Below are 27680 nucleotides of genomic sequence, written 5' to 3' on the forward strand. Positions count from 1 at the left end.
AGAGTGGTTGTTCTAAGTTATTGACAGCTGACAAAAGGAAAAACAAACTACAACACAACAATTTTTTAAGAAATCCTGATTAGACTGGTTTTTGCCAGGTGTACCTAACAAACTGGACTCTGAGTGTTTATTAGGCTTTGAATACACACACACAGTCCTTGTTAGGATCAGTTGGTTTGGCTCTGCACATGGGAAATATACAGAAATAGCTCCAGTCTCCTGAGTGTTGTAAGAAGAAATTAAACTTCAAATGGATACTGTAGCATTTACTAACACAAGAAAAGGAGAAAGCGTGCAGGGACTTCTATACCTAGGACAGGAGAGGAGTTTCCTTTTATCAATCATGAACACACTGAGGCTGCACAACACCACAAGCTCTACATCAGGGAACTGACTGAGATCAGCTCACACAGAACATTTAACTTCTTGATTCTGTTGTTTCTAGACAGTGAACAGTTATTGACTTGTATTGAACAGACAGCTTGGAGGAGATTTGCAATATAATCAGGGAGAGTGTGTTGATATCTTAAGCTACTTCTTTTTCATTCTTGACAACTGGGACAACCGGTCATCTTACTGTTTAAGTATGTTGATAAAGGTGACTGAAACTGAGAATGTATAAAAGAGACCACAACATCAATGCATGTCCAGATACTGACACTGCTTAATAACTGCTGTACAACCAACATGGTGTGTTACATTTACACGTTTATGTACAGTCGTGGTCAAAAGTTTTGAAAATTAAAGTATTGGTTTCCACAAAGTTTGCTGCTTCAGTGTTTTTTTAGATCTTTTTGTCAGATGTTACCATGGTATACTAAAGTATAATTACAAGCATTTCATAAGTGGCAAAGGCTTTTATTGACAAACACATTAAGTTTATGCAAAGAGTCAATATTTGCAGTGTTGACCCTTCTTTTTCAAGACCTCTGCAATTCGAGCTGGCATGCTGTCAACTAACTCTGGGCCACATCCTGACTGATAGAATCCCATTCTTGGATAATCAATGCTTGGAGTTTATCAGTTGTCATTTGTGGGTTTTTGTTAGTCCACCCACCTCTTGAGGAGTGACAACAAATTCTCAATGGTATTAAAGTGTGGAGAGTTTCCTGGCCACGGCCCCAAAACTTAGATTTTTGTTCCCCGAGCCACTTAGTTATCGCTTTTGCCTTATGGCAAAGTGCTCCATCATGCTGAAAAAGGCATTGTTCGTCACCAAACTGTTCTTGGCGATTGGCGACTTGCCGATAACTGCCATTCAAGATAATAGGGGCTATGCTGTAGGGTGTTGCTACCTTTGACAAGTCATTCTCAGTGAGTCTGTCCAGTGCATTGCCTGTTTCTCGCCTAAACAAACATATTTTAGTCTATTGTTTAGCTGTAATAAAGGTTTTGGGAAGGTGGTGAAAAAGTTCTCTTATGAAAAGAATGCGTATGCATGTTTCTGTTTTTGTGTGTACATAGTTTTAGTCGTATGCCTCTGGCCCAAGGTGTCCTGTGCTTTCACAAGCCACAGTTTGTGCATCACATATTTTTTTACATTTCAGACAATTACATTAAAAGAAAAGATTCAAGTCATAGAAAGCTTTTTGTCAAAAAGAGACAGCTCTTGATTTTAGACACATGGCAGTAAAGTCTGTTTTCTACACACACCTCAATGTATGCGTATATATGACTGGCTTGGGGAGTGTGGTCCAGGGATATGTTCATGGGACATTTTGAGCCTTAGTAATGCCAAAAAAGAGAATACATAGAACAAAAAAAAACAACTATTGTTATAGTTTTTTACACTGCTTGTTTTTCTTTTATTTCTATATGGGATAATAATGTTTTGGTACTACAGTTCCCATCATGCTTTGGGTTATGTAAACAGGAACTAAAATGCTGCCAGAAAGTCCAGATGTAACCATGGGATGTACAGACAACTGTCTGCTGGATTACTGTTGACGTAGAAGAGAAAGATTTGAAGACATGATCAGCCTCTATTTAGGATTTCTGAGAGCTTTATCGATGTTTACCAATAATGGAAAGATACAGACATACGGTGTGTATAGTATGTGTAGGATGTGTGTGAATTCTAAACTATCATTATTACTACATTTGACAAGGATGTGGCTTATTTCTGTAACTCCAATATTATCTTCAATGTAGTCTTACATATAAAAATGTGTACGTGGTAAAACACCAGCCTGGAACTTTCTTCTCAACAAACAAACACATCAGGCCAGAGAGGTGAGGGAATATTAACACACAAGGTCAGTACAGTCTGGAGGATGGAGGGACGTAGTCTGTGGTGAACCAACACCAGTGTGAGTGGCATCACTGTCACACCAGTTCTATTCCTGCTCATATTCCATCCAGCTGGGTGGAGTCGGCCTCCGGTCCAGCGGGACTCAGTTCACACAGGTAGAATAGTGTCTCTTCGCTGGCCTCCGCCTCTGTCAGAGGTTCCAGGCGAATCAGGGAGCTGCGAGCTGCCTGCTTTGATTCCAGGTCGGTGTCCAGCAGCTCTGAGGCTGGCTCAGCCTCCAAAGAGGCACCAGAGCTGGAAGTAGGCTGGAGGTGGGTGTTGGAGGAGCTGGGGCTGCTGTCGGTGACCAAATCCACCTCTGGAGTAGGGGTGCAGCCATCGAGGAAGGCCAGCAAGGGACATGTTGTGTACTGGATCAACTGCTTATCTGAACACGACACAGGGGAATCCAGAAAAAACTAAACAAATCAAAAACTAGCTGTATAATGTCCAATCCAACACAGAAAATAACCTCAATAATCTTTTCTCAGACTGACAGACAGAGACAGAGAGAATCAGAAGGCCAGAGACAAAGGTGCACAGCAACAACAGTAGCAACAACTACACTAATAGTAGTGACTGATGATGAACATGAAGAAGATGTTCTTGTGGAACTCCATGACTAACTTTAGTATGTATGTATGGAGGATTCATCATTAACATGCACAAACTGAGAATGATCTGATTAGTATGACTTAAACCAGCTTAGTGCGGTTCCTTTAATGCCAATTTGATGCTCAAGTCTCTCTAATAGAATATTATGACCAATGGTGTCAAATGCAGCACTAAGATCTAATAATAAAGTACAGAGACAATGTCCATTGTCGGAAGCAATCAAAAGGTCATTATTAACTTTAACCAGAGCTGTCTCTGTGCTGTGATGAACTCTAAATCCTGACTGAAAATCCTCAAATAAACTATTGTTATGTAGAAAGTCACACAACTGTTTGGCGACTACTTTCTCCAGAATCTTAGAGAGGAAGGGGAGGTTAGAGATTGGTCTATAGTTGGCTAAAACCCCTGGGTCAAGAGTGGGCTTTTTAAGAAGGGGTTTAATTACAGCTACTTTAAAGGACTGTGGTACATATCCTGATAATAAAGAAAGATGAATCACATCTAGTCAAGAAGTGCCAATTAAGGGTGCGACTTATTTAAGCAGCCTAGTTGGGATGGGGTCTAACAGACAGGCTTCGATGTAGAAATTATTCAAGTTAACTGATGAAGATCGATAGCAGAAAAACAGTCTAAATATATATCTGATTTTACATTGGTTAAAGTTCCTGAACTGGGAGAGTCAGTGATACCTGTTGAGGGCCTTTGGTGATTAATTTGTCTTTAATAGTAATCATTTTATCATAAAAGAAGCTCATAAAGTCGTTGCTACATAAGGTTATGGGGATATGTGGCTAAATAGAGCTGTGACTCTGTCAGCCTGGCTACAGTGCTGAAGAGGAACCTGGGGTTGTTCTTATTTTCTTCTATTGGTGCTGAATAATAGGCTCCTCTGGCATTACGAAGGGCCTTTCTATAGGTTTTAAGATTATCTTGCCAAATTGAGCGATATTCTAATAATTTGGAAGAGCGCCATTTCCTTTCAGATTTCCGCGCTTTTTGCTTTAATTGGCGGGTTTGGTGGTTGTACCACGGTGCTAGCCTCCTATGTTTTAATATTTTCCTCTTTATAGGGGCAATAGAATCTAATGTTGATCGTAGTGAGCCTGCTGCAGTATTAACAAAATGATCAATTTCGGAAGGACTAAAGTTATTAAAGGTTATATTTAGACATGGCATTGAAATAAACACTGAAGGAATCTCCTCCTTAAATTTAGCTACAGCACTGTCAGACATCTGCTGTAGGAAGTTTTGCCTAATGGCTTATAATCTAATAGTATGAATTCAAAAGTTATTAAATAATGGTCAGATAGGAAAGGATTTTGTGGGAAGACTATTAAATGTTCAATATCAATGCCATATGATAGAACGAGATCAAGACTGTGATTAAAACAATGAGTGGGTTTATTTACACTCCGACAGAAGTCATCACGATTTGGCCCTTGTCAAAGTTGCTCAAATCCTCACACTGCCCATATTTCCTGCTTCCAACACATCAACTTGAGGACAAAATGTTCACTTGCTGCCTGATATATCCCAACCACTGACAGGTGCCATGATAATGAGATAATCAGTGTTCACCTGTCTGTGCTCATAATGTTATGTCTAATTGGTGTATATCAGCAGAACACCCACGTTTACTTTCTCAGACTGTGGAAATATGTTTTAACATATAATAGATTACGATGAAAGACATTAATGCTAGAGAAAGTAAAAGTGTGTGTTGTGCTCGCATCATCAATACAAAAATTAACAAAGCATATCACTGCAGGTGGCAAACATTACCTCTGTACAGTAAAATGTACAGTAGTAATGGTAATACTCTAATTTGAGGCAGTACTGCAAGTATCCTTCACTCACCTGTGTTGTTTTCCTGTCTTACCTTTATTTAGATGTGCAGAGTTCTCTTTGGAGGATACACTCTCCTAAAACACGAGGCTCCATGTCAGTCAAGTGGGTATTTTCCCAAATTATTGTCTTTTTACTATAAAATCACCTTTTTACTATGATTACAGTATATACCTATACACAGTATGACTCTTAGGTTTCTGTTTATATTGCCCAACCCCTAACTATGTGAAACTGTCACATTGTCAGCAGTATGTTTTTCTGCTTATGCACAGTGCTGAAATAAAACTGATTAGACAGGAGGAGGTATTGATCAGGTGAATGTTTTTTGGTTCATTGTATTATTTGTGTTTGAGTATTTTACCTCTAGGGTATCAAAATCAATACCGAACTGTTTTCCATAAAGCATGGCCTGGAAGTCCTCGAGACTGCAGTCAATACTGTCCAGATAGTCCATCAACTCCCCCCTGACAAGACAGACACAGACACACACAAAAACACAGCAAGCGCCATCAACATAAACAAATCTTCTGGTTATTATAAACACTTATAATACAGTATTTTAGCATCACCCCATGGAAGGCCAGACTGATATACCAGAGGACATTACTATAGAATTACGTCTATATAGAGTTACATTGGTTGTATTGGTTGTTTCCAATGCTCCACAATAACGGTGCAGGGAAGTGCACAAATAATTTAAGATTAATCGTGATCACAATTTTGGTTTCCCACGATAAAATGTATGATACAGACATTTACAATGTGTGCTGGGCTCACAGAAAACTGATCCATATCACATTAAACCTTCATTTTTGGGGAGCTGTCCTGTTGCTGCACGCACACACTGCAGCTCTGCAGCCTGGATACTATGCTGTACTATGTTACTGCTAATGAAAACTGAACATTTCCTACTGCTGCAGCTTCACCTTAAAAGCATGCAACTGGCAAAACACAAGGTGACTTTTATTTTGAAGTCTGCTAGTCAAAGGAAGTGCGAAGAGTCAACAACAAGATAACGTTTTCTGAATTTTTTGTCAGCGGATCAGTTTGTAGTATGTCGGAAAAATAGAACAAGGAGCAGCCACAGTGAGCTGGACTAAATGCGTCGCTAAGGTTAGCGTAGCACAAATCTAAGATGTTTCCCCTAACTCTGGCTAACGCGAGACAAGGAACGAGAACCGGTTCGAATCCCACACACCACAATATGGAGTGTGGACTGGTAGCCGGAGAGGTGCCAGTTTCACCGCCGAGGTGCACTTGAGCAAGGCTAACTAGGGATGTGCATTTCAGGCAAAAGTACTATTCGATAATCGTGGGGTACTAATCGATTAATATTCGAATATTAATCTTATAATATCCCCCCTTTGCTCAGAAAGAGATCCGCTGCGATTTTTGAGAACTCTGTCTTTTTATTTTGACAGTGATGCAATTCACAGCACAACATTATAGAACTGTTATACTGAACACATAGTGCGGTGACTTCAAGCAATAATAATATTTTACTGAACAACTGAACATACCTGAGAGACAGCATCGCTGACGTGAAAATTTTTAACATGCCTGCCCGTCTTCATAATCCGAGCAATAGTTTACGACTGCAGCCTACTACATGTTTTTATTTAGAAAGATGAGCATGTCCACATGCTCGGGATGAAGACGGGAGCGAAGTCTATTTACAATAAGTCCTGCCGTGGAAAACACCCTCTCTGACGGCACAGATGTGGCGAGCAACACACAAGGATGCACTCGCTAATTTTGCCAGTTGGGCATATTTGTTTTCGTTAGTTTTCCACCAGTACGAAAAGCTATAAAAGCTATACGAAAGCTTTTCCTCGCAGAGTTTACATTGTACCTCTGTGTCACTTGTTTTTTAATAATAGCTCCACATGGAACTTTTTGACGGTTGCTTCAGTAATCTCTCCATCATATCTTCTTCTCTGTTTGTTTCCTTCTACAGCTTGGCATCTAGCCTGCCACACTGTGTATCATCAAATGCTACGCTGCCCCCGTGCGGAAGGCGCCAGTAATACAACATATATTTTTTCCAGATACGATGAACTATTCGATTTTTTATGATTTAATGACTATTCGAATATTCAAAAATCGATGCCCATCCCTACTGCAAACGTGGCAAGCCCATCTCTCTCCCTGTTGTACGTCCACAATTGCATGAAGTGTGTATTTCAGCCTGTGTGTGTGTATCAAAAAATTAAATAAAGAAGAGTGAAAAAATGTTCCCAATAGGGGATTATTAAAGTACATATCTTATCTCTATCTTATATCACAGTATTGTTGTCAATAAACAGTCCTACTCGAGGGAGTAGTTCTTTAGTTTGCTATTTTGTGTTCCAAAATGTGTTTGTAATGTGTCTGAACAGACACATTAGCTAGGCATGGGACAATATAAATAATTTGTCACAATTATCTTGGCCAAAATAATTATGAAACATTATATTATCACAATAATCTGAATAAAATGAACATATACTTTCCTTTACAATGTGTTAAGAAACAAATTTCTTGCATTGCACATAGGACTCCCGGTTTAACTTTTTTTGCGCGGACACAACGGGCAATCCGTACCTTCAACGAAGCTGACAAGATTATGATTTTAGAATGACTGGAAAGATGCAGGCTCCCCTTTGTCCCCTTCTTTAAAGCACATCAGGAAATCAATATAGAACTGTACGCTGGCAAGTCAAGCCATGTACTGATATTCCTGATGATTTGTTTTCAGCTCTGGAAAAAATGTTGCCGAAAAGATCACTGCAAATGAGATCCACTTTACATCTGGTAAACTTGTTGTGACGTGTCACACAGTTTATCCCACCAACAAAGTCAGGTTTCAAACTAAATACGCACTTAGGTTTAAGTAGGCAATCTGAGTAAGGGGATAAAATAAAAAAATTTACAGGACAACATTTTAATCAATTTCCACATTGCCATAACTGGAAATTTACATTCATTTCCAGCTTTTCTAGGAAACATCGGAACACGAAGAAAAGCCTGAAACTTCTTCAGGCCCACAGTGCAGTTCATGCTAATTTTCAACTCAATTCAGTAAAATGAGAGAGTTGGAAAATATAGCTAAAGATCATGTTGATACTGTAAGCCTTTATAAAACCAGCCTCTGAAAAGTAGCCTAACCCTAAACCTTATTTTAAGTAAAATGAATTATAATTAAGTTTGGCACTTACTTGCCTAGTAGGTTGATGTTCTGTGATATTGCTCCGTTTTCATTTAGTATGGAGTCCATCATCTTGACAGGGTCCTCCAAACTCAGGCCTGAGGGCTTATTGAGCTGTAGGGCGCTGCTGGTTGGTCCACTGCTGTCTAAAGTTCTGCTCCTCTGGCTGTCATCTGCTGCTGCTGACACACCGACCTCTGTCTGCTTGACGTCAGTTGTGCAGGTGGTGCTGACCTCCGTCTCAGCTGGGAGCACTGTGCAGCTGTCCAGCTCTACTTCCACAATTTCTACATCACTGGGGGACATTTTCAAACAGCATGTTAGTAAGAAAGATAATGTACTATACTAGCACTTGCTAATGTCAGCTTATTCAAAGTTTTGTTGTAAAGCAGATTCCGTCACACTGCTCTTGCATTTTAGACGCCAATCCAAACCTTCCCAACAGAAGTCCTTCTACTTCTTTTTCCAAGAACTCATACTCTATTGGTGGCCAAAATGTCAGTTTGATGTATGGATTCAATAAATGACTTGGATGTACAGACAAGAGAATAAAAACTCAACTGAATGAACTCTATTCTGCAAACTCAGGCAAAGGCTGCAACACTGCAGGACACTTTTAAAAGGAGAGAGAAATTTCCTGGAGACAGCAAACAAGACCACAAAAGATTACAAAGATGGTTTTTTATTTAGTTAAGTATACAAAAAGCAATAGGGAACAGCTTGGATTCTGGCAACTGTTTTCTAAATGTAATGCAGAGCTATTCACCTTGATTATCCAGGAAGTATTGGATCAGGACTCAGTATCAGCAGATGCTTAATATCAAACAGGGATTGGAGGCAACGCCCTCTTTTTTGGAGATTGCAGACAAATGCCCCCAGATCAAAGGCCAATCTCAGAGGGCTCGCCGAGAGCTAAACAATCTCTCACAGGTGCCTAAAAAATATCTAGTAGGCTAAATATCTGGTTGTGTTGGCTGCAGCCAGGGAAAGCAGACCCAGGTTCTCTCCAGCACCAGACCAGGAGCAGCAAACCTATTAGTTACTTTGATAACAGCCAAATAAATTACCATCACACACACAATAGAGAGTGAATTAACAGTGTCAGTGTTCAATTGGGCGTGTATCTGATCCACCAAACAGCACTTAATTTAATGAGGAATCTTAATTATTAAAACATCTCTCATTCCTACGGTCTTCTCCCACTGAAAGAGCGCGACTGAGCGAGTTGAGGAGACATGTTAATTTTGTACAGAATACCCTAATGAAAACACACCTATCAATACAATCCAAAAAGATAATTACCTGAATATAGAAATCATTATGTTCTCTTTAGCATAGAAAGAGCCTTTTATATCTACAAACACTGCAGGTCACCTTCCATGGAGTCTGCCGTGTTTCTACAGTAGGCCAGAACAGATTAACCAAACACTGGCCCTACAGCTGTTACCAGTTTAGCCTTGTGTATAAAATGAGTTTGAAAGCAGTAGAACAGTGTCAGAGTCAACCTACCCCTGTGACTCCTGTGTGATCTCAGGTGCCACTTCTGTGTCATTCTCAGTCAGATCACAGATGATAACATCATCTGATACCTCAGAGCCCTTCACACCATTCAGACTGTTGACAGTAGACTAAATAGGATACACATGGTCAAAACATGGTTAGAACTAATCTCATATAATCTATTTAAAAGTAAAAACTAACCTTTTAGGCTTAAAAAGTAACTGATCATCACAACAATATACCGACGAGTGTTACTGACCTGTTCCACACACACCTTCTCATCATAGATCTGATGAATGTATTTGGGCTTCTTTCCATTGCTGTTCATAAGAACTGGCCTGTCAAGACAGTGACACATCAACATTTAAAGTTCATACAGACTAGAGTTTACACTATCAGTGCTGAAACAGTAAGTTGATTTACTGATTGATTTTATTTAAAAATATGACAATGACAATTTAAATAATATACCGATTAGCCATAACATTGTGACCGCCTAGGCACCCTGGTGGTCATAATGTTATGCAGCCCAATATGCAACAAACTGTGATACACTGTGTGTTCTGACATCTTAGCTATCAGAACCAGCATTAACGTTTTTAGCTATATGAGCTACAGTGGCACACTCTGCTCTGACCCAGTTGTACTATCTATCACAATTAGGACCTTGTCAAAGTCACTTAAATCTCTGCGCTGCCCATTTCTCCTGCTTTAACACATCAACTTCAAGGACAAAATGTTCACTGACTGCCAAATATATCCCACCCAGTGGTCATAATGTTATTGCTGATTTATGTAGAAGTCAGTTTTTTCCTGAGGTAGTGAATCAGCTCCTGTATATAACATCAGATTGCAACTTGATTTTGTACATTAACAGGTGATATTATATATTCTATAAAAAAGATATACCATTTGAAGAGTCAAAACTGTTGTTGTTTTCTCAACAATAGATGTCAGTTATATTTGGTTATAACAGAGCTATTAATTATTAAATCATCTTTTCTTACCCTTAGGTGTGTATAAACGTCAGGATATGAACTTCTTTTTAAAATACAAAAATGTGAAATGATCTTATTGGTATCACCCATGAGAAGCAGGTAATTATAGGTTATTGCATGAAAAAAATTCCATATTGTGATCCCTAAAATAGATGAGACTAATGGAAGACTAGAAAGGCGCTATACAAGTACAAGTCCATTTACCATCCATTTACCATTACACTGACAGACAAAATTCTGAGTAGGGTACAGCTCTAGAGTGTCAATTTGCATACATAGCAGGGAAGTGAGATCACAAGTGGTCACCCAAGACACATGTGGAGACATTCTAAAGCCAGGTGAACTGAAATACTAGTGATAGTGATGCGAGTGATTGGATCACCCAACACGCATGTTAATAATAGGTCTTAACAGGGCCCTTGTGATCATATGGGCTAAAAATTTTGTGTACGTTGTGTAGTTACATTTTGTAGCTCTTTGAATTTCATGAGGCAACTAATTTGATAGGATACCTACTAATTATTATTTGACCACTTCATCCATGGCTCTCACAGGTGCACAATACAGTGTGAACTCACCTTTTGCGTTTTAAATTCAGGATGCGGTTGTTCTGTACCAATGTGACGATAAAATGTATCAGCTGAAAAAAGAATAGTCTCTCAGATTCAACAGCATGTTGGTTATCTCCAGCTTATACTGAAACATCTGATTCAAAACATACTAGTGGTGGAGATACTGAATGAAAAGCTCTTCTTTGTGTGTCCCCCTAAAAATAATATCACATATTCAAAGATGGCTCTCCTGGGAAGGATATGCCAATTAAAAAAAGTGGTTGAAAATGCTATTAATGAATTAAGACTGCAAGCATTTACATAGTATAAATATAATACACAAATATAAAAAGTAACTGAATATAAAGACTGAGACTTTGTAAATTCATTCCTTCTGTTGAATGGACTATACAATATTTTACCAATCACTATGAACTGCAATGAAATCGCTTTCAGAAAAAAAAAGCAGAAATGCAGCTTACTCGTCTGGAGGTCTTTACAGAAGACATGTATGTGAATACACTTCCAGATGGTGTAAACTAATGGGTCCAGTGTAGTGCTTACCTTCTTGATGAGCTGTTGTTGGTGGGCATGTTTCTGTCTCAGATCTGAGATCTCCCTCCACAGTGCTTCATTCTCCCTGAAACAACAAAACAAGTGACATTTAAAGCTGAGAGAATGGACTGCTGAACCAACTCAGTCTCCTATGAGTTTCTGCAGCTTTATTCTGAATTACAACATTTAGTGTGTGGGGAACGTGGGACGTTGTTTCTCACGAGATGTTTAAAAAAAAATTCAACTGGGAATCAAAAAGGACTTCTTGGTTTCTGGATGCCATGATTTACTTGAAAGCCAATGCCTTAAGCATCACATTTCAAAGGTCTGATTTGGTGCAAATACTAGAACTTCAGTTTTGTTGTTGCAGTCAATTTTGTAAAATTGGCATATTTGAAACTTCACCAGGTTTCACAAATAGGTACAGCATACAAATGATAAAGAGACATAGCCAGACTGATGGATTATGTGCCCTAAAGGGAAGCATGTACAAGGAGAATAAAACATGTCCCAGAATTGACCCTTGAGGAACTCCACAGCTCACAGTAGCACAATGAATGGAATGAATACAAAACAGCCGTCTCTGCGGTGCCTCCCACACTTTGTCAAACAAATTGTTTGCATATAACTTTTACAAGATTTTAAAAATAAAGGGCAACTTTGAGATGAGATGGGTCTGTAGGACAGGTTGAGTAAGGCATCTAATAATATGGCCAGTGTGACGAGCAGGTCAACCGGTATGGCCTCAGTTATGAGTAGGAGCATTTACATATTGAATACAGTTAAAGGCTTTAATTGCATTTAAAGCTGCAGTAGATCATTTTTATAAAAATGACGTTTTGTTATATTTGCTTAAACATGTAAATGAGACAGATAATCTATAAATCCTCCTAGTGCTTCTAATGGCCTTTGCAAGAATCCACCAGCCTGAGCAAAAACAACCAGTCAGAGCCAAGAAAGATGGAAAGGCACTTTGGGCTTGAATATAGCCGATTGTTGGCTCTTTTCATTCAGGCCGGTGAATTTTTGCAAATGCCATTAAGGCCAGGACACACCAACCCAACGGCCGACCGTCGGCAGAAAAGCAGTCAAACTGATCAGTCGGCTCCCGTCTCCCCGAGACGGTCAAAAAAGTGCCTCCGAACACACCAAACCGACGCCGACTGGAGCGTATGTTCTGCGTGTGCGCGAGGCGTAATACGTCCCTATAACAGCAGGCGGCGCTAATCTGTGTTGTCGCCCAAAAAAAATTAAAACCGTAAATTACGGATCACTCTAGACCTAGTAAACACAGAGCACGCTGTCGTCAGTCATTGTTTTCATCAGAGAGTGTTGATAGTAGTCAAGAAGGATTGTTATAGTCATTGCTTGCTGAATAGAAAATACGATGGCTAATAATAACAAGATACTGGCGTTGTTAGCTCTCGGGCTTCTTCTTGTGGAAAATAAGGAGAAACCGCACTAAGTGGGTGAAGTCCTGGATCTCACAGCGAGAGGCTCAGGGAGCTTTCCCGAATTTGTGTCGGGAGATGGACGAACCAGATGATTTCAAAAATGTTGCTTGGCTCTTTCCTGCCCAGTTCCACATGTTGGAGGACCTTGTCAGACCGAATATCCAGCGGTGCAACACCAATTAGCGTGATTGTGTATCTGTCGGTGAACGTCTGATGGTCACACTGCGCTTCCTCGCAACAGGTAGGCTAAGCTCTTTATTCTTTCAGTTTTTTGGTTCCTTTTTTGGAACATGTAGAGCTCTTATGTATAATTAACAAAGTCATGTTTTCGTTTATAATCGCCGGGGGAAAGCTTCAAGAGTCTTGGGTTTCTGTTTCGACTGGGTGTCTCCACAATTCGGCAAATCATTCCTGAAACCTGTAACGCCATCTACCAGGTCTTAAGAGAGAAATATCTGAAGGTATGTGTGATCTTGTGTCAACATCAGTCATTGAGCTGTACAATACGATCTGCATGCTGCTGGTATCCTACTTTTGTTGCAAACATGCATGTTGTTTTTTCTGACGCTACTGTTTTTCTAACCAGATAAACAGATCAGCATTTGGAATTCACTTTTGTTATTTTTCTTGTTTTCAGTGCCCAGACACAGCGCATGAGTGGCAGCAGGTATCCAGTGGATTCATGTCTCAGTGGAACTTCCCAAATTGCCTGGGTGCTCTGGATGGGAAACACATAAACAGTCGCCCCCCACCAGGGACTGGATCAACATACTACAACTACAAACACAACTTTTCCATTGTCTTGATAGCACTGGTCGACAGCTCGTACAGGTTTCTGTATGTGAATGTCGGTTGTAATGGAAGAATTTCTGATGGTGTGAGTGTTTCGTGGATGCACGTTAGCAGAAAACAGAACCACCAACATCCCTGCCCCTGCACCACTTCCCAGTTCTGACCAGCTGTCTCCATACTGCGTTGTGGCAGATGAGGTGTTTCCGTTGACAGACTACCTGTTGAAGCCAAACCGCAGACTCACTGTAGAACAGCGCATCTTCAACTACAGGCTGTCGCGAGCTCAGAGGGTTGTGGAAAATGCTTTTGGGATCATGGCCAACCGCTTCCGTGTCTTGCTAACCACCATCGACATCCGAGACACTGTCACAGTGGAGTACATTGTCCTGGCTTGTTGTGCTCTGCATAACTTTCTACGGAGTGAGGGCAGCGACGCATACATGGCAGACATTGTGGACCAGGAAGGACCAGAGATTATTGAAGGAAGATGGAGGCAAGACCCTGCCCTACAACAAGCCCCCCTGCCACAAACCACCAATGCAGCAGCAAGGGCCAAACAGATCAGGGATGAACTATGTCGTTATTTCATGTCTGATACTGGTGCAGTGCCTTTTCAATGAGACAAGATATAGGACAGATTGTCCGTGTGTAAAGGAGGATAACTTGTTGTGTATGAGAAGGATCAATAAAAATCATATCAATCATAATGGCCTACTGTATCATTATTACCACAAAGTCTACACACTAGTCATAGATGTTGGAAACATAATGCATAGTTTTTGGACAGGGGATAATGGAATGTGCAAAGTTTAATTATAATGTTCTTATAAATCTGCATTTATCAGTATCAGTAATCAGTATCAGTGGAATGGAACACTGACTGGCCTTCATTCAGATGCAATTTGAGCAGTTCATGGCCTGTTATAGAAGACAATAATAGTGTGAAGTACCTTGGCATAGCTGTATGCATGTGTAGACTATGTTGAAATGGGGTGAAGGTGACTCACATTACATTCTCCGCAGAACTCATTAAAAAAATAATGAAAAACGTGCCATGAATCAGTAAAATAATCAGTTTTTATAATCTTTAAATATGTGATATGCCTCCGAATCGTGTGATGCGTCCGAACAGCGGCATCTGGTGGTTGTCATCTTTCATCGTTCAACAAACATTCTACAACATTCTTTATCCGGGTAAAAAGAAAACATTTTTGGGTGAAGACGTTCATCTGGCATTTGGATATCCTGTCGCATCGAGGTAAGATAATTATTTTAAATTATCTAAATTCTATAAATACTTTAATAACCTGTAAACTGTTCGCTCAAAGTATCTGAAATTATTAGGATAGGCGTAATGTTTTCTTATCAAGGCTAGCTGCGTTTACACGTGGTTGTCTTACAGCTATACGTTTGATGATTGCACGGGATTTTCTTTCGCATTGTACACAGCCAAATGGACAGAAAAACGCAACCAAAAACAACATTCAAACTCCGGGGGTGTACATTTGGAAGCAACTTCAAGTTTCTGTTCAAAATGCCTTTCTTAAAAACCAGTATGAATTCTTTGGATTTTGGGATGTATTTACTGCATGAACAGACTTTGCTTCCATTGATATGCACCATTTTTCTCAATTTACCTTTAGGTATACACCGTCTTAAAGCACCATGTGTAACACCCACAATAAAGCATGGAGGTGGTAGTGCCATGGTATGGGGATGTTTTGCAGGTGATAGAGTAGGAGATTTGTTTAAAGTAAAGGAAATCATGAAGAAGGAACAGTACCACTCCATTCTCCAGCATCATTCAATGCAATTCAATTTTATTTGTATAGCCCCAATTCATAACAGAAGTTATCTCAGGACACTTTTCAAATAGAGCAGGTCTAGACCGAACTCTTTATAACATTATCATGCAGTTCCATCTGGACTAAGACTTGTGGGTCAAAAGTTTATTTTGCAGCAAGATAGTGACCCTAAGCACTCTTCCAAGCTCTGTCAGGGTTACATAGACAAAAAAGAAGAGGAAGGTTCTTTGAAAGATGGTTTGTAGGCCTATAGCGACGCGTCTACGTCAACGTCATATTTTTGCGTCAACGCTTCGCCACAGCTCGCCACACACACGTGGGAGACCAAAACATTGTAGAATGGAGGACGAAACAGCAACCTTCTCACAGAATTTCCAACAAAGCCCTGCAAAAAGCCCCAATAAAAGAAAAAGTCCTAAAAAAACAGCTCGCCCTAAATCATCAAAGGTATGGGATTACTTCAAATTTAGTCCCAAACGTAAAGGTGTCGTTATTTGCGCTCTTTGCCAAATGGAGTTGGCATACCACACCAGCACAACAGCAATGTGGGAGCATCTGAAACGGAGGCACCCCATTGTCACTCGTGAAGGAGACTATAACAATTAAGTACTAACGTTGGCTAAATTAATTTCATGTTTGTATAGTGGGTTGTGTAGCTTGAGCTCTGTGCACTTCCGTGGTGCTAGCTAACTATCTTAGCTCTCCGTGCAGTTTGTTCGTGCTAGGTTAGTAGCTAACGTTAACGTTAGCTAGCTACTGGCACCTAGACAGCTGTGTTTAGCTAACATTAGTTATCATCTAGAAAAATGTTGGCCTGAATGGTAGCTAGTTTACGGCTGCAGAACACAGCTATCTATAGTAGCTAACGTTAGCTAACGTGAACTTTAGCTACTAACCTAGCACGAACAAACTGCACAGAGAGCGAAGATGCGTTGGTTAGCCTAGCACCACCAAAGTGCACAGCAGCTAGATCTAGCTAATGGTAGCAAGCAGATTGCAGTAGCTTTTAACGTTATGTCTAACAGAAAAAATTAGATTAATCGTCCAATTAGTTGTTAGATTAGTTGACTAATTGATAAAATAATCACCCGATAAATTGTTTAATAAATTAGCGATTAACCCCAGCCCTAATGGTTTGGCCCCCTCAGTCTCCAGACCTTTCTCCAATTGAGCTTGTGTGGAACGAATTGGATCGATCAGTCAGAAAAGTGCATCCCACAAATCAGCAGTCTCTCACTGATGAACGAAAGAAAGCTTGGAAATGCAATTCCTGGCACATACCTTAAAACCCTTGTGGAACGAATGTCTCTTATATGCCATGCTGTTGTCAAGCCAGAGAAGGTTACTTTGAAGAAAGCAAAGTCTAAGCAAGAAAAACCCAAATACCGGATAATTATAGTAACATGTATTCCGAAAAGTGAGTCTTTATATAATAATCATGTTTAATTTGTTGCAAAGTATACCAATGAAACTATGATTTTTTTTGTACAAATTTTAGCTTACTTCCAAACTTTTGTATGTTCTCTGGGGACAGATTCATTCTACATAATGAATATAGTTAAATAACTTTGTTTCAGTAACTGGCAACCCCTACATGACACAGGACTGTTATCAGGGACTTTGTCAGCTGGTGTGAGCTCAACCAGCTTCAGCTAAACACTAGCAAGACGAAGGACATGATCGTTAACTTCAGGAGGAAAACATCCCACTTCACCCCGGTGAACATCCAGGGATTGGACATTAAGGTGGTAGATAATTATAAATTCCTGGGTCTTCACCCCAATAAAAAACTGGATTGGACTGGACTGACAACACCCATGCTCTCTACAAGAAGGGCCAGATTCGCCTCCACCTGCTGAGGAGACTGAGGTCCTTCGGAGTAAGCAGGGCTCTCCTTAAGACTTTTTATGATTCTGTAGTTGCTTCAGCCATCTTCTATGCTGTGGTCTGCTGGAGAGGGGGCAGTACAGACAGGGACAGGAAGAGACTGATCAGGAGAGCGAGCTCTGTCCTCAACAGTCCTCTGGACTCCATTGAGGAAGTGGGTGAAAGGAGGATGTTAGTGAAGCTGACATCCATCATGGACAACACCTCTCACCCCCTATATGACACTGTGGGGTCGATGAGTAGCTCCTTCAGCAGCAGACTGTTACACCCACGGTGTAAGAAGGAGAGGTTCCGAAGGTCTTTCATCCCTGCCGCTGTCAGACTCTAGAATACCTGATCAATGTTGTAGTTTGTTTTTCAAATTACCACCATACCATAGTTTAGTTTTTATCATAGTTTTTTATATCTGTATTTATTTATTTATTTATTTCAAGTAATTGCTGCTGTGACAAGGGAATTTCCCCATTGTGGGATTAATAACAGTTTGATAAAATAATACATCATTGTTAACTGCAGTCAAACTGCAAATATGTTTCTGATTAGTATACGGCAATGGAAATAATTAATAATACCAAACTATTATTGGGACATCATATATTTGAAGTAAAGAAAAAAAAAATCTACATAAAGGCTGAGAGAAGATCAAATGAACTACGAGAATACACTACAGTCGTGGCCAAAAGTTTTGAGAATGACACAAATATTACATTTTCACAGGGTCTGCTGCTTCAGGGTTTTTAGGTGTTTTTGTCAGATGTTTCTATGGTATACTCAAATATAATTACAAGCATTCATAAGTATCAAAAGCTTTTGACAATTACACTGAGTTCATGCAACAAGTCAATATGTGCAGTGTTGACCCTTCTTTTTCAAGACCTCTGCAATTCTCCCTGGCATGCTGTCAATCAACTTCTGGACCAAATCCTGACTGATGGCAGTCCATTCTTGCATAATCAATGCTTTGAGTTTGTCAGAATCTTTGGGTTTTTGTTTGTCCACCCGGCTCTTGAGGATTGACCACAAGTTCTCAATGGGATTAAGATCTGGGGAGTTTCCTGGCCATGGACCCAAAATCTTGTTTTGTTCCCCCGAGCCATTTAGTTATTACTTTTGCTTTATGGTAAGGTGCTCCATCATGCTGGAAAAGGCATTGTTCATCACCGAACTGCTCTTGGATGGTTGGGAGAAGTTGCTCTCGGAGGACGTTCTGGTACCATTCTTTATTCATGGCTGTGTTTTTAGGCAAGATTGTGAGAGAGCCCACTCCCTTGACTGAGAAACAACCCCACACATGAATGGTCTCAGGATGCTTTACTGTTGGCATGAGACAGGACTGATGGTAGCACTCACCTCATCATCTCCAAACAAGCTTTTTTCCAGATGCCCCAAACAATCGGAAAGGGGATTCATCAGAGAAAATTACTTTACCCCAGTCCTCAGCAGTCCAATCCCTGTACCTTTTGCAGAATATCAGTCTGTCCCTGATGTTTTTTCTGGAGAGAAGTGGCTTCTTTGTTGCCCTTCTTGACACCGGGGCTTCCTCCAAAAGTCTTCGCCTCACTGTGCGTGCAGATGCACTCACACCTGCCTGCTGCCATTCCTGAGCAAGCTCTGCACTGGTGGTGGCCCAATCCCGCAGCTGAAACAACTTTAGGAGACGGTCCTGGTGCTTGCTGGACTTTCTTGGGCGCCCTGGAGCCTGTTTGGCAACAATTGAACCTCTCTCCTTGAAGTTCTTGATAATCCGATAGATGGTTGACTGAGGTGCAATCTTACTAGCTGCTATAAACTCCCCTTTTAGGCCCTTTTTGTGGAATGCAATGATGACTGCACGTGTTTCCTTGCAGGTAACCATGGTTAACAGAAGAGGAACAATGATGTCAAGCACCATCCTCCTTTTAAAGTGTCCAGTCTGTTATTCTAACTCAATCATGACAGATTGATCTCCAGCCTTGTCCTCATCAACACCCACACCTGTGTTAACGGAGGAATCATTGAAATTATGTTAGCTGGTCCTTTTGTGGCAGGGCTGAAATGCAGTGGAAATGTTTTTTTGGGGATAAAGTTCATTTTCAAGGCAAAGAGGGATTTGCAATTAATTGCAGTTGAGCTGATCACTCCTCATAACATTCTGGAGTATATACAAATTGCCATTATAAAAACTGAAGCAGCAGACTTTGTGAAAATTAGTATTTGTGTCATTCTCAAAACGTCTGGCCACGAATGTACACGCCACACTTACGTGCCTACTAACTGCCTGCACATGGCACAAGAGGAGAGGGAGAGACCACTCTATCATTGATGGTAATGGTGATTAAGAAACTGTATAGTGCCTTTCTAGTCGTCTGACCACTTTTACATGCCACATTCGCCCATTCACACACATTTATACAGTGACGGCCATCACAAACAGAAACCAACTTATTCACTCACATTCATACACCGCAGCATGGGGAGCAATTTGTGATTCAGTAGCATAGAGCTCATGCCAGTGCCACCACACATTTTTCAAATTTAAACACTTCCATTCCATGACGCATAAATTAAATAACTTCAGTGGTAGTTATACATTTAGCCCAGAGGCTATTTTTATTGTCTCCGGGACAATAGGACATCCCTGTTTCAAGCACTGTTACACTAACCTCTTGAGTGTTGCTAGCCTGGCATCAATGTTCTCCTGCTTGCTGTGAACACTCTGAACACTTGCCAAGATCTTGCTCAGGTCTTCCTGACGAATCTTGTTGTCCTCCGGCCGAGTGTTAGAAACCTGAAAGGCAAAAACTACAATCAAATGTTGAGCACTTCTTTACTGGATATGATTAATCTTCCTTTATTATCAGGATATGTACCACAGTCCTTTAAAGTAGCTGAAATTAAACCCCTTCTTAAAAAGCCCACTCTTGAGTCACGGGTTTTAGCCAACCCTAGACCGATTTCTAACCTCCCCTTCCTCTCTAAGATTCTGGAGAAAGTAGTCGCCAAACAGTTGTGTGACTTTCTACAAAACAATAGTTTATTTGAGGATTTTCAGTCAGGATTTAGAGTTCATCACAGCACAGATACAGCTCTGGTTAAAGTTAATAATGACCTTTTGATTGCTTCTGACAATGGACTTGTCTCTGTACTTGTATTATTAGATCTTAATGCTGCATTTAACACCATTGACCATAATTTTCTTTTACAGAGACTTTAGCATCAAATTGGCATTAAAGGAACCGGATACCGGACTCCAACGTCACCATTCCTGGCTACCAGACGGTTCGAGCCGACAGGGACATCACTGCGACCAGCAAGAAGAAAGGAGACTGGCCGTGCTCATAAACAACGGGTGGTGCAACCCCGGGCACGTCTGTGTGAAAGAGCGTGTCTGCAGCCCGGACATCGAGCTTGTCGCCATCGGACTTCGTCCATATTATCTGCCAAGGGAACTTTCCAGTGTTATCATCATCACTGTTTATATTCCTCCATCTGGGAAAGCAGAAGCAGCGTGTGACGTCATCCACACTGTGACTGCAGGACAACAAACGAAACACCCGGAGGCCTTCATCATAATCACAGGGGACTTCAACCACGTTTCTCTCTCGTCCACACTCCCAACCTTCTACCAGTTTGACAATAAGACCATGGACCTGCTGTATGCAAATGTTCCTGTTTTTTATATCTGTCGCCTATTTATTTCACTCAAATGTTGCTGTGACAAGTGAATTTCCCCATTGTGGGATTAATAAAGTTATCTATCTATTTATCACAGACAGATGCAGAAAAACTAATCCATGCATTTGTTACTTCAAGGCTGGATTACTGCAACTCTTTATTATCAGGTTGCCCCAATAAGTCCATTAAAACGCTCCAATTAATTCAAAACGCTGCAGCACGAGTACTGACAGGAACTCGGAAAAGAGATCACATCTCTCCTGTACTAGCTTCTCTGCACTGGCTCCCTGTAAAATTTAGAAAAGAATTTAAAATCCTCCTCCTCACCTATAAAGCTCTTCATGGTCAGGCCCCTTCATATCTTAAAGAGCTCATAGTACCCTATTACCCCACTAGAACACTGCGTTCTCTGAATGCTGGGCTACTTGTGGTTCCTATAGTCTCTGAAAGTAGAACAGGAGCCAGAGCCTTCAGTTACCAAGCTCCTCTCCTGTGGAACCAGCTTCCAGTTGTGGTTCGGGAGGCAGACACCCTCTCCACATTTAAGAGTAGGCTTAAGACGTTCCTCTTTGATAAGGCTTATAGTTAGGGCTGGATCAGGTGAGTCCTGAACCATCCCTTAGTTATGCTGCTATAGGCCTAGACTTTCTCGCAGGTTCTCATGGATCCTGGTGGTGCCTCCTGCCATGGTCCTGCTTGACTGCCATTGCTAATATCACTGATATTATTGTAATTATTATTATTATTACCACAGTTAGTATTATTACTATTGTCACTGCTCATTGTCCCCCATAGTTGCTGTTGTCGTTGTCATCATCTTCTTCATGTTCATCATCATCAAGATTCAAGAATCCCGAATCTCGATGATGATGAACATCTTCTTCATGTTCATCATCATCAGTCACTACTATTAGTGCAGTTGTTGCTACTGTTGTTGCTGTGCAACTGTCTGTCTGTCTGTCTCTCTCTCTCTCTCTCTCTCCTACCCCAACTGGTCAACACAGATGACCTCCCACCTAGAGCCGAAGGGTCTGTCCTAGGTTTCTGCCTCTTAACAGGCAGTTTTTCCTTGCCCCCGTCGCCAACTGCCTGCTCATGGTGGTACTGTTGGGTCTTTGAAATGTTATAAGGAGTTCAGTCTAGACCTGCTCCATTTGAAAAGTCTCCTGAGATAACTTCTGTTCTAAAATTGAATTGAATTGAAATTTTTTAAAATATGAGTTGACAACTGAGCAGAGAGACAAGTAACAGAGAGATGACTCCACCTTCCTCTTGATGTTCTCCAGCAGGTCATCCTGTCCGTGTTTGAAGTAGGGGTGCTGAAACTCCACTGGACCATCCCTTTCCTGTTTGACAATTCTTGGGTCAATGTGCATCACTTTACGAAATCCATCTGAACACGTGCACACGCACACGCAAACACACACACACACACACACACACACACACACACACACACACACACACACACACACGTAAACATTAGAAAAACTGCAACAAACACTTGATACCTCTTTCAATAAAAGTTCATGGCACACAAAATATGATAACGTTTTTAACAAATGTACAGTCTTGTATAATTTTAAAAATGTGTTATTGAAAAGGTATTGAAGTATGCAGTGGGATTAGAGTTGAGGCAGACAGCGGCCTGCCTAGGGCCTGGGTCTGCTCAATGTTTCTGCCTCTTAAAAAGGAAGTTTTTCCTTGCCACTGTTGCCAAGTCCTTGCTCATGGTTGGGTCTCTAAATAAAATTATAAAAGGAGTAAGGTCTAGACCTGCTCTGTTTGAAAAGTGTCCTAAGATAACTTCTGTTTGATTTTGCGCTATACAAATAAAATTGAACTGAAGAATTTTATAAAATAGAATTTAATCAAAGCTGGGCAATATGATCATATATACCAATACACTGTACATCAGTAACTCGTCAGTGATTTTGACCGAATGTTTATACCATGGTTACCATCATTTGTGTTGCTGCTTGTATTAAGCTATTTTGGGAAGTGATTGATGTCAGTATTGGATATTATCTTTGCATCAGTGTGATTAGGAACTTTTTTTTTTTTGTTGATTAACGATGAACAACAACAGTAAAGAGAATAGAAGAAGATTTTACCCATATTGCCCACTCCTAAGTAGAATTACATGTTTGATTCCATGTGATTCAGAAACAGTTGAACATTTGCAATGTCAAGAAATATCATAAATATTCAGTGCTCTTGTATGTTTCCACACATTGAATTGAATACTTTTTTGGTCTTTAACAGACCGTCATGAGTCAAATCTAAGCCGTATTTTATGCCTATACAGCCAAGCACGAAGATTATTAAGGAAAATTGGTATTGGTTGCATGTTGGTTCTATTTTTCAGTTTTTACAGCATGATCAATCCAAATATTTCAGAAAAACACATTTAAAAAGAGACACAGAAAAATGCAACTTTAAACAATTAATGTTAATTTTTATCCAATCCAGTTTTAAGACCTGTCAAAAACATCTTTAAGACATATTAAGGCCTAAACTATTGGACTATTGGATTTTAAACTTTTTCAGATGTTTCCAAGCAAAGCTGATATTGGAAAGTGTTTCCACTATTCAGTCATTGTTAACTAAAGAAATGACTAAATAAATAAAATTTGCAAGTCCTCCTTTGAAAAAAAAAAAAAAAAATCATTAATCCACATATTAACAGTAAACCAGCACTAAACTGAGTGTGTCTCCTGCAGCGGAATACAGAGTAACTCTGGCCAACATCTGATGAAATGTTTGCACTGCGCCTTGTGGTCTGTTACTCTGGTAACCATTAGCAGCAGCCTCTGCATCTATGAATAAGCACTGGTTAAAGAGCTGTACCTATTAGTCAATAAATCACAACAAAGGCAACTATTTTTATAATCAATTAACTGTTGTAGCCCCTTTCAAATAAAAATTCCAAAACTGTATTAGCATCAGCTTGTAAAATGTCAGGATGATGTTCGTCTTTGGCCTATATGTAAGTAAACTGAATATATTTTGGTTTTTGGACAAATAAAACAAGCTATATGGAAATTATAACATAGCATTCCTGAAATATTATAGACAATACTAATGATGAATTAATCAAAAAAATAATCAACTGATAGCAAAAATTAATTGTTGGTTGAAACTCTTCCTGGTTCTGTTTTTGTCTAGATGGAGAGGTGGGTCAGTACTAGGACAATCACCTACTCGTAATCCTTGCTTGGACAATAATTGTAACAGTATATGTTTACTGGGTTGTGTCACAACTTCACTTCTCTTCTTTTATATTTTTTAAATGTATACAGTAGGCCTTTATCTCAGCATTTCTTTTATTTCAGAAAACTAAATGAAATTGTAATTTTTAACGTTTAGATTATTATCTAAGATATAAACAGGATATGGGAACAGTGAGGACTTGAACACAAGCTATGTTCACAGAGCCCTCACTCTCTGGTAAACAGCCTCAGCCTGCATTAGAAAACCTAAACAACCAAAGAGCTCATGGAATAATGAGAAGAAAACACTGAATCTCTCCAAAAGAGCATATTATGTATGCATGATTAACAAATTCAAAAGATACATAATACAAAGAAATGTATAAAAGTTCCTAAAATTTTAAGGAAAACTAATTTGTGATGCTTAAAGGAAATATTATGCTCAAAATTCATCCAAATATACACAAACGGCTGTTATTATGTACACTATTTCTTCAAATGTCTTGTTTTGTCTGTAACCCAAAGATATTCAGTTAACGGTCATAGAGGATGAAAGAAATCAGAAAATATTCACATTTGGAAAGCTAAAATCAGAAAATCTTTTTCTTAAAAAATTACTTAAGTGATTGTCAAAATATATGGCGATCAATTTGATAGTGGACAACTGATTAGCTGACTACGGTGCCAGTTTCACCCCCATACTGTGGGGACTTGAACTGGTGACCATCCGACCAAACCAGACATGTAGCGAGAGTAGCCGGGGATCGAACCGCCAAAGTAACGAATGTTGTCTTACACATATTGAGCTGCCTGATGAAACTGGCCATGTTGTTGTGCTTGAAGAACTTGGGGAGGATCTCCTTGGCAAAGCGCTGCTCGTCCAACACGAGGAAGCTGTTGCCCTCCTGGAAACAATGAACAACACCATGACTGCCAGTATAGATCAGCAAACTATAGTTTGTGAAGTGTTTTAATGAGCCTGGTGTGTAAAAACTACAGGTTAAGAACTTCTTTTTAAAATACAAAAATGTGAAATTATCGGTTATCTTATCAGCATTGGCCATGAGAAGCAGGTAATTATCAGCTATTATACCGGCTGAGGAAAATATCCATATGGTACATCCCTAATGCTTATTGTGGTGTGTCCTTTATGATATGACCATTAAATTAAACAAAAAAACAAACCTTCTTTGAATTAGTAATTCATGCGGTGCATCATTTTCATGCAAAAATGCCATTTTAAGGTTTTGACTGGAATGTTTAATTTTAACATAGAAGTGACACACACACAAACACACAGAAAGAGAGAGAGAGAGAGAGAGAGAGAGAGAGAGAGAGAGAGAGGAGCTTTAATAGTGACCCAGCGCCCAAAAGTCAAAGATAAACTGATGATGCTAGCATGAAGCAGGACCCGGAATTAGCTTTGCAAACTACCAGGTACAGGAGAATGAATGGCTAACTAACAGTTGACATTTAGCTTCAGCTAGCTTAAGTACTCGCTCTCTGTACTGAAACCAGTACTTATGCTGAGCCCCGGCTGCTCATTAACGTTTGTGTGCTGTGGCGTGATGCTACGCTTGCTGCGTTAACTTAAGCTAACCGTTGACTGCTTTGCATTAGCTTCTACATGCTAACAGTAGACAGTTTTAGCATTACCTGACTCCAGCAAATAAACTCATTGGTGTCTGCATCCTCGACCAGAGTCCACAGCTTAGTCAGGAAAGCCGGGACGTTCGAGTTGTGTTTCATCTCACACATTCAACGACGGATACACTTTGACTGAAAAGGCGCAGCGTTAGCTCTGTTTTGTAGCAGGTAAGAAAAGCTTGTCAACCGCTTTGAGGAAAATTCCAATGGCTTACAACTTCCGGTTCTAGTGAACGGAAGCGGATTGGTAGAAAAGGGTTTTACGTAAGACTCCTCACGTGGAGTGTCATGCACATGCAAGAGAGAGTTGGCAATCTCTACTAGAGTACAACAGTACTCTGAAAAATAACCAATATGAAGAAAAAAAACAACATAATACGTCCACAGAGGAAGTAGACAACAAGAAATTCAGTTACAGTGAAGCAATACGGATGATATTTTTTTATGCTACATGTAGAGAGTGACATCATAGAAATCATACTGAATATGTTTAGATTTTGTGCATATTAGAATTACAATCTCCTGTCCTTTAAAGATTCAGTTAACCCAAATGACAAAAAACATATTTGTCCACCTGTCCCTTGTGTATAGTATGGAAGCCCATTTCTGCCTATGTGACAAAAAAAGAGATTCTGTAAGTAATTATAATGAGAAACTTTCTCTAAATATTGACTTAGTATCTGTGATTGTTTGAAGAGCAAAAGCAGGTTCTTGAGCATTTTAGAACATCATCATAAGGTATTTTCAGTAACTGACCATGATTTTGGCAAAACTGACTCTATATTTCATCACATCCCAGCAGGTAACACCTCACCTAGCCGTGAGAGACACCAGCTGATTCCCCCTAACATTTATCAAGAGGTCCGTGCCCAAAAAAAAACAAAAAACCAAAACCAAAAACTGTGGTGGCCTGACTACCTACAAGAACTTGTGTTTATGTATAACAACACAGTTCCACAGGACAAGCCCCCTCATACCTCCTGTTTGAGTGGCACCCTCGCCTTCCCATGGATGTGACACTTGGCACACAAAAGTGAAACAGCAGAACTTCAAACCGACTGGGTCAAACTACACCACAAGAGACTTAAACTGGCCTACCAGCAGGCAGCTGAATGACTGGAGAACACCTGTCAACAACAGAAAAAAAGCCATGACAGACATCCAGTGAGTACGTCACGGCTTCCTGGAGAAAGGGTCCTTATGTGGCAACGAGGGGCAAAGAGTTGAGGTAAGCTGTCAGATGTTTGGGAGAGCCATATGTCATTTTAAAGCAACATAACCCAGATTTGCTGGTCTTTGTAGTTAAACCAGAAATAGTACAGGGATCAGAGAAGGTTCTGCATCAGAATTGAATGTGCCCTTGTCCACTATAACTCTACCCCTATAGGTCAGCAAACCTCTGGGTCTGACAGATGGGTTGCAGATCCAATTTAAGGTGGAAACCACATCAGGGAACCACTTCCACAACCTATCCAGCCCACCGAGGGAGATGCATCACAAGCCCCTTCAGAAGTAGAGCGGTTTGGACAGGAAGACAGGAGCTAAACACACATGGTCAGAAACGAGGGATAAGAAGGATGAGCACACCCTACACCAATCTCAAATGACCACTCAAGGCCAACAACCAGCTAGGCATCAAAATTGTGTATTGTAATTAGTTACCATGAGGACATGGCTATGAAAAA

The 27680-nt window shown here is 40.2% G+C and overlaps 1 protein-coding gene and 1 long non-coding RNA gene across 4 annotated transcripts; one reads left to right on the top strand and one right to left on the bottom strand.

Moving 5' to 3' along the window:
• Nucleotides 1-837: 837 nt before the first annotated feature.
• hsf2 (heat shock transcription factor 2) lies at nucleotides 838-26154 on the bottom strand. 3 transcript variants are annotated; one of them, XM_051378571.1, is made up of 12 exons: nucleotides 26005-26154; nucleotides 25145-25253; nucleotides 22402-22482; nucleotides 20125-20249; nucleotides 11554-11629; nucleotides 11017-11078; nucleotides 9700-9778; nucleotides 9450-9568; nucleotides 7951-8235; nucleotides 5115-5217; nucleotides 4785-4827; nucleotides 838-2678 (listed from the first exon to the last, which is right to left on the bottom strand). In XM_051378571.1, exons 1-12 carry the CDS (start codon nucleotides 26037-26039, stop codon nucleotides 2347-2349), a joined length of 1449 nt encoding a protein of 482 aa, XP_051234531.1. In that variant the 5' UTR covers nucleotides 26040-26154; the 3' UTR covers nucleotides 838-2346. The 3 variants fall into 3 exon arrangements, 2 of the variants coding, with proteins under 2 accessions (XP_051234531.1, XP_051234529.1); XM_051378569.1 differs by having other exon boundaries at nucleotides 22402-22529; nucleotides 26005-26106; XR_007880824.1 differs by lacking the exon at nucleotides 838-2678 and having other exon boundaries at nucleotides 7955-8235; nucleotides 22402-22529; nucleotides 26005-26106.
• Nucleotides 26028-27680, top strand: LOC127351271 (uncharacterized). Its single transcript, XR_007880827.1, has 3 exons — nucleotides 26028-26163; nucleotides 26795-27223; nucleotides 27383-27680. It is a non-coding gene; the product is annotated as an uncharacterized LOC127351271 (long non-coding RNA).

The sequence above is a fragment of the Dicentrarchus labrax genome, unplaced genomic scaffold, assembly GCF_905237075.1.
Source record: "Dicentrarchus labrax unplaced genomic scaffold, dlabrax2021, whole genome shotgun sequence".
Taxonomy (NCBI): Eukaryota; Metazoa; Chordata; class Actinopteri; family Moronidae; genus Dicentrarchus; species Dicentrarchus labrax.

Excerpts from the sequence above, each read along its gene's own strand:
- hsf2 (XM_051378569.1), bottom strand. The coding sequence starts at position 26,106 with ATGTGTGAGATGAAACACAACTCGAACGTCCCGGCTTTCCTGACTAAG. Across the intron at positions 5,218-7,950 it reads AACATCAACCTACTAGGCAA|GGGGGAGTTGATGGACTATC; the intron begins GTAAGTGCCAAA and ends CTGTCTTGTCAG. Across the intron at positions 2,679-4,784 it reads CTCTGCACATCTAAATAAAG|ATAAGCAGTTGATCCAGTAC; the intron begins GTAAGACAGGAA and ends TGTCGTGTTCAG.